Source organism: Stegodyphus dumicola, chromosome 2, assembly GCF_044657685.1.
Source record: "Stegodyphus dumicola isolate Sdum_Otavi_A_Nest chromosome 2, ASM4465768v1".
Lineage (NCBI taxonomy): Eukaryota > Metazoa > Arthropoda > Arachnida > Araneae > Eresidae > Stegodyphus > Stegodyphus dumicola.
Genome location: NC_140769.1, coordinates 281,713,014 through 281,721,348, shown reverse-complemented (window position 1 = coordinate 281,721,348; position 8,335 = coordinate 281,713,014). Strand labels below are relative to the sequence as shown.

Genomic DNA, 8,335 nt, shown 5'->3' with positions numbered 1-8,335 from the left:
CATACCATGCACGACAAAATTATTCTCACGTTTAAATATAAACACATTACAACATTAAATATAAACACACAACAATATATCACATTTCGAACCCCCTTACAAATAGTAAAAGTGAAAAATAATTGAGTACTAACCTTTGTTCGTCTCGAGGAAATGTGTAGAAATGTATTCCATCGGATTTTGACGAAATCTTACTCTTGCAATCCTTAAATCGGCAGTATCGATACGCCATTATAAGAAATTTTTAAAAATGGTTCTGAAAAGAGCCTTTTATAATTAAAAAGAACAAATTAATAAGTTATAACTAACACAAGAAATTTACGTTAGCAGCCAACAAGATTTGGGTAGAATCAAACAAATCTGTAGAATATCTGGAATAGAAAACAACCAATGACTGAAAAGAAAAAGAGCATACGCAATTTTACTGATTGTGTTTCCACATCGCTACCGCTACGAGCGTTGCAGTCGCTTCGAAGCGCGAGTTCTCCCATTAAAGTGTCGACGCTTTACTTACATTCAGCTTTGGTCATTCCTACCATCTTCCTCGCGGCAAAGAATGAAAGAATATACTTCGGTGTCGTAGCGTAGTGAACTGACTGTTGTTTGAAAGTGTAGTGTGCTCTAATAGAACATTTTTCATTTAAATTACTTTATTTATTTTTTATTATGCCACATAAATGCTGTGTTGCAACATGCAAAGGAAATTATAATGGCCCGAAGGTGGCTGTATTTAGTTTTCCTACGGAAGAACAACTGAGAAAACAATGGATTTGGAACTGCAAACGAAAAGATGGATTCAAGCCTACGAAACATTCAAAGGTAAGCATGCATTTCATTTTTAAATTAGAAAATTCCTGAAAGATTAATGTCATTGAAAGAAACATGACTTGAAAATGCGAAAACAAAAAATTCTCAATGCAAGGGAAATAATTTACTAAAGTTCCATTGCATTCAACCATAGAAAATAAAACGAAGTTTTAATTACTTTCTATACAAGCATAGTTATATATTTATTTACTAGGCAGAAATTTCTCTTATCCCATTATGAATGAGTATTATTAATGAATTCTTTCAGTAATTTATATTTTCGGCGTCGGGATCTTTATAACACGCACATTGATTTGGGATTGATTAATCTTTCAGGAATTTATGTTATACAGAGCTTATACTGAATTTTAAAGTGATTATAAAATGGACCCTTTTCTCAATAACTAGTCAATAGAAAATCCACCAACCTTATAAAGTTCATATTATAACTTTAAGTAGATAAATATAAAATGCTTCAAGTCGTAATTTATTTTTTATTTTTTTTTTCTTTTTAAAACTGAATGTATGCAATGCCCCTTTATTATATGCTAGGAGCATTTGAGAATGCATTTTGCTCGTAACTCATGTGAACAGGAAATTAATGCTAATTATGCAATGTTCTAAACTTTATTAATTCTAAAATCCTTAAAAAAATTATGAAATATATGTAAAAGAAAACAATCGTATAAATGGACTAGTTTTGACAGTAATTATTTTAATTTCTGGAATAAGTTACAAGGTGTTTAAATTAAACTGTCTTGTTCAAATAATATTGCCTAAGATTGTAAGCTTACTAGTTTTCATTACATGTTAGCATAAATCCTAATTAGCCTATTAAATTGTTTCATGCACACACACATCTATAAAAGTACGAGTTTCTTATGCCAATAACACCTACCTTGTTACAGTGGTTCACTTGCTACTGGCAGTAAGTTCTTGTGGGCTTGAAATTTACATTAATTTCTTATCTAAAAACACTTATATAAGGGGTTTTGTTTATTTATACTTGTTGCAGTGGAATATGAAAATGTTTCATTGTATTAATAAGTTATATAACTTTTAAAATTTTTGAAAAAAGTTAAGAAAATTATATGGAAAATAAGCAATCTAGTGAGCCTTCCACAGTAATATAATGTCAAACACGATTGATGAATGTGAATATTTCACTCCAAAATTACATAAGAATAGCCTAAAATATTTAATTACTGCAAATAAACTGTTAAATATACAAATTCTTGTTTTTTTTCTTTGTGTATCATATTTTAGCACTTATACATGTTTTCAATAATTCAAGAAAAATGAATTTTTTTAATGACTAATGATGTTTTATGCTCTTAAATATAAACATTCATAGGCACACAAGTAAATTTGTACTTCTGGTTGTGAACATATCATTTGTAAAAATGTTTAGAAAAAGAGCCAGTAACTTTATATTTGAATGGTACGAATGAATGTGGTTAATCTTATTCTTATCCATCAACTGATGGTTAATCTTATTCTTTTTATAACTGTATTATCACCATTTTGAATGTAATTCCATAACCAAGTGTTGTTTTCAAATAACTGAAGAAAGAAATATTTAGGATGTAGCAATTATACAGGGTGATTATAATTAAAGTTTAAGTTTCAAACCGCTATAAAAAAAGAACCACTCATGAAAATGACGTCAAATTTGAAAGGAATGTTATTGAAGAAGGCGGAAAGCGTATGGCAGAAGAAAAAATTTAGTTTCAAAAGGTAGCAACAGATGGCGCTGCAAGCGAAAGAAGACTTAAATTAAAATGTTAGTTAAATTTCAGTGTTATAAAGCCACCAGGTACCAGGCTGTTCCTCATTTCGCGTCTCAGACGTTCGCCATGGGTGTTTCACTGCAGGACCGCGCTCTGCTGGTAAAGCTGTATTACAAGAATGATGATTGTCAAGAGTAGCTCTGCAAAAATTCAGGACACTGAAGGGTATAAAAGAAGGCGTTGGTCCAATGAGTGTCGTAGGTCTAAAGAAAATGATGCAAAAATTCGAAACGACAAGTTCGTTTGATGTGCAATCTGGTAGAGGGAGAAAACGAGTGCATTCGACGGTAGTTGAAGAAGTGGCCACAGCATTACAGGAGGGGTCGGCCGGTGGTGTGCAACCGTGCAGTGCACGAGGAATTATCCGAACATTGGACAGGCCTATGAGCACAGTGCTGAAAATTGTGCGAAACATTCTGCAATGCTATCCGTACAAAATTGGCCATGTGCAGGAGTTGCTTCCGTCTGACCTGACAGCTAGGGAGACGTTTGCGTTAGAATTCCTGGCTCGCATGGAAGTGGATAATGAATGGCCGTGGAAAATTTTGTGGACAGATGAAGCCCATTTCCATCTGACAGGATACGTGAATACCCAGAATTGTCGAATATGGGCAACAGAAAATCCACTGGCAACGCACGCCGTACCACTTCATCCTGAAAGGGTCACGGTATGGTGTGGCTTTACGGCATCATTCATCCTACAACCATATTTTTTCGAGCAAACGGGTGCTTCCGGTCCTGTTACCGCAACCGTCACTGGTCAGAGGTATGCGTCTCTTTTGTGCAACCACGTGATTCCAGGTCTGCAACAGCATGGATGTGTGGATGAAATCATTTTTATGCAAGATGGCGCTCCTCCGCACATTGCACATCCCGTGAAACAGCTGCTGAGGCGCCATTTCGGAAATGCTCGAATTATCAGCCGTCATTTCCCTACATCCTGGCCATCCCGATCGCCTGATCTTACTCCGTGTGATTTCTGGCTGTGGGAGTATCTGAAGGATGTTGTGTTCCGTGCTCCAATTGCAAATTTAGCGGAATTAAAGGCACGCATTTCGCAACACATTCTGAACATCACCCCGGAGACACTGCGATCCGTTGTGGAACATGCTGTCTGTCACTTTCAACTTGTTGCACACAACGGTGGACACCATATTGAATATGTTTTGCGCCAGTCTCGCGACAGTTCCGAACTTCTTTGATGAATGGTTCTTATGCGGTATGTCGCCGCAAAACTCTTGAAACCGATTTGTCCCTTTCGATGTGATATGTACAGTCATGCAAATAAAATTATTCAACAATTCTAATTTGTCAATGCGTTTTAATGTGTAACTTCCACCTTAGCCATTGTTTTACGAATCATTTCTCGTCGTGATTCTGCCGCTTACAGCGCCATCTGTTGCTAACTTTTGAAACTAAAATTTTTCTTCTGCCATATGCTTTCCGCCTTTTTCAATAACATTCCTTTCAAATTTCACATCATTTTCATCAGTGGTTCTTTTTTCAGAGCGTTTTGAAACTTAAACTTTAATTATAATCACCCTGTATATACATGAGCAATTGTATGTTACCTGAGGATGTATCAATTAAATATTACTTATGTTATATGCATTTGACATATGACATGTGCTAATTATTTGCACTTTTCAAAACTTTATGACAGCATCCATGGCTCTTTTTAGCCCAAAAGAGTTAATAGTTTTGTTTTAAGATTTTGCATTATTCACTCTAAATGGCTGCATCACTTTTTTGCGTTGTGCACTTTAAATGGCTATATCTCTTCAAATTGTTACCATCCAAACATTATCGCCCTGTATTATTTTTAAAGAAATTAAATGATGAACGTTTTCCACAACGGTAACCCTTCCCTTAAGCAGATAGCTCTTGAGTGCTTTGCCATGATTAAATAAAAATACAATAAAACCCTTATTAGACTGTGCATGTATTTAAAGGATGGCGAATGCTTACGATTTTATAATTGTTTAACCTTTTGATACATGTTTATTTATTTGTTCTTTTTCATATTAAAAGGTGTGTGAACTTCACTTCAAGCAAGAGGATGTTCTGAGGCAAACTGAATTCTTTGATGAGAAAACTGGAAAGAAGATCATTATACCATTGTCATATCCTCGTTTAAAGAATGGTGCAATTCCAAGTCTGTTTCCTGATGGTCCGAGTCATCTTAGTTCCAGTGTTTCATCAAGGGAATCACCAGAGCATAAAAGACTCAAAAGAGAACAAGATGCACTCGAAAAAGCCTTAGCCTGTAGCTTGGCTGAAAAGGAAGAGTATGAACGAAAACAAATGTTTTATAATTTAGATGAACTAAAAATTTGTTTTAATACTGTGAATTTACCAGATAACTGGATAGTTATACACAGGCCTATACATACTATGATTCTTAATATTTCTAATGACAATCATCCAAGAATTCTAAAATCATTATTTATTGATTGTAAATTGAATATATCTGTAGCAATTAGAAATATACCTATTAAATCACTGAAGCAATATGTAATCCCATCAAAAATTAACAACCTTAAAGATCTTTTAAGTATTTTAGAGAAATTAGACCTATTTGCCTCAAATGATTCATCTGAAGACAGTATTCAAAATTATTTACAAATTGTAAATGAATTAATGACAATTTTAAAAGAGAAAATTCCACATAAAAACAATGAAATAAATTTTCTCGTTGAGCAACTATCAAACTTGAATTCAGAAAAACAACAATATAGGTATTCTGCAGACTTTCTAATATTTTCCACTTTACTTCACACAATTTCACCACATGCATATAATTTTATTCGAAATTCAGAAAATATTATTATGCCTCATCCACGGACCATTCAGAAAATTTTTTCACATTTTAATATATATCCAATAAATGAACAATACAACCAAAAGTTCCTAAGCTACATAAAATTTAAATTTCAAGAACTATCAGAAAAAGATCTGCTTGTTATTTTAATGATTGATGAAATTCATCTAAATCAAGCATTTGATTATAAAGGTGGTAATTTGTGTGGAATGGCATATAATTGCAAAAATGCTGCATCTAGTGCATATGTTTTCATGATTCGCAGCCTATTATCTGTTTATAAGGATGTTGTACATATTTTGCCGGTGAAAACACTTAGTGCGGATAATTTGTATATTTATATTAAAAAAATTGTTGTGGGATTAGAAAATATTGGGTTTAAAATTATTGCTATTGTCACTGACAATAATTCGATTAATAAAAAGGCTATGTCTCTGTTTTCCGAACCACCTAAAGTTAGTATTGTTCATCAAAACCCTGTTGACAAATCTAGGCCAATGTTTTTTATTATTGATACAGTGCATATTTTAAAATGCATTAGAAATAACTGGATAAATCAAAAAAATAATAATCAGAGTATGTTTTTCCCAAGTTTTGATGATGCTTCACATATTGAAACTGCATCTTTTTCTTGTATTAAAAAATTACATGAATCTGAAACTGGTAAGTTATTAAAGTATGCTTATGGTCTGACAATAAAAGCTCTATATCCAACTAACTTAGAAAAACAAAGTGTAAAGCTTGCATTTCAGATTTTTAATGATAATGTTGTTGAAGCATTATTTTCTTTTGGGCAGCAGAAAGAAATAATAAATTTCCAAGAAACTGGAAACTTTATTAAAATAATAAACACATGGTGGTCAATTGTAAATGTGAAATCTATTTTTAAAGGGGTTCATAAAAATAATGTATTTGAAACACCTTTCACTGTGGCAGAAAATGATGAAAAATATGTTTTTATGAATAACTTTTTGAATTGGCTAGATAGTTGGAAAAATTTGAATTTAACCTCTGGTTGCCTAACCAAAGAAACTCACTTTGCAGTATATCATACAACGTATGCTTTAATTGAGATATCAAGGTATTGTATAAATGAGTTGGGTTTTAAATACCTTTTACTTGGAAAATACAAACAGATATGTTAGAGGCTAGATTTGGTAAGTACAGGCAACTGGCTGGAGCTCACCATAATATTTCTATCAGACAGGTTTATGAAATAGAGGGTAAATTAAGACTTCAGAGTACATTACCAACCCTAATAAATTCTTCAAAATTTGGAAATATTCCTCTTCATGTATCTGATTTTAAAGACACTGAAGAACAAACTTTTGATGACACTGATGTACAAACTTTCATAGATGAAATAACAGTTGAAGATAGTGATATACATGACATAAAATTGGATGTACCTATTTTGACTTATATAGCTGGATATTGCTGTTATAGTATGCTAAAAAAGTTAAAATGTGATGTATGTAAATCCAATATTACTATTGATAAGGAGTTAGCTTTAGAAAACGATGAAAATATTCATTCATGGATTAAGGTTTTTGATAGAGGTCTTATGTATCCTCATCCTGATATTTTACATGCTGTTATATACAATTTTATTGTTGTTAAGAAACTTATTTCAGATGAATATGAGCAAAAATTTTTATTTTCGGCAAATCCACGAGTTACAGTGTGTAAAATTACTCTAAATTTACTTCATGAAAAATTTTTTTTAGAGTTGAATGACTGTCCTAAACTTCATGACCCTCAAATTATTTTGAAAAACATCATACAAGCATCAACGAATATTTTTCTAAATAATTACTGCAAAAAGTTGAATGATAATCTTTTAAGTAACAATTTAAATAAGCAACGGAAATTGAAAACATTAAAAAAATAATTTATGCATACAGCAGAAATGACATATACTATGTTTATAAGTTATTAAACTTTATAAAATAAGATAGTGATATTGATTTTTGAAGATAAAATACTTTGCCAATTAATATTACTATTGTTTAGATTTTGAAATCAGTATCTTGCAATTTTTTAATATTATTTTAATTGAAGCAGACATGTTTATTACATTAATTTTACACTGTAAGAAGAAAATAAATACAATTTGTTTTTACCTACAATTCCATATGAGTCATTTTTATAGATATTCATGCATTTTTATGGAGGAAATTCACTGTATTCTTATACAATATTTTCATTGTAATACATGCTAAATTCTGTCAAAACTAAAATTAAATACTTTGGAATTAAAATTTCTAATGATGTGGTTGTACATATACAGGGAAAAACTTATCAAAAATAAATTGAGTAAAAAAATATTTTTAATCCTTCCCAGCTGTAAGGCTTCATGCAGTTATACTAAACTATTTTGATATTAAAAAGACTTAACTGTAATAAAAAATAAGTAGCATCAAGTTACATAAATAAATAGTCATCCCACCCTTTTTCCCACTGTAGTATGCAATGCCATTTCCTATTACTTCCAGTTATAAATTTACTGGTACAAAAAATTCAGGCCAAAAAAAAATAAATAAAATCCTTTTTATATGTTTTGCATCCTAATTGTGTTGCTTTCCTTTAATAAAAATCTGAATTATTTTGAAAATTTTAAATCTTACTTTACATCTTAACAATCAGGCTATATTTATTTTCATTTCTAATAGGAAAATACATAAAACTTGTTATTCTTTCAATTCTAAGAATTGAGGACATTTGATCTATTTAGATGTTTTAAAAGTTCCTACTGATTACCCTGATAAAAAATTCCAGTAAATACATATATAAACTTCATATTTATCATTTGCTAAAAAATTCTCAAATAAGTTACAATGAAATGCTTTCAGGAACAAAAATTTACAAGTTACAAAAAAAAATTATATGCACATAATTAGACAAAAGGGGTGTTACA

At 31.4% G+C, this 8,335-nt stretch overlaps 1 protein-coding gene across 1 annotated transcript; it reads left to right on the top strand.

Annotated features, from left to right (window-relative positions):
• Positions 1 to 556: 556 nt before the first annotated feature.
• LOC146998989 (uncharacterized) lies at positions 557 to 8,105 on the top strand. The gene is made up of 2 exons (XM_085812221.1): positions 557 to 819; positions 4,629 to 8,105. The coding sequence occupies exons 1-2, from the start codon at positions 667 to 669 to the stop codon at positions 6,561 to 6,563; spliced, it is 2,088 nt and encodes a 695-aa protein (XP_085668347.1). The 5' UTR covers positions 557 to 666; the 3' UTR covers positions 6,564 to 8,105.
• The last annotated feature ends 230 nt before the right edge of the window (positions 8,106 to 8,335 follow it).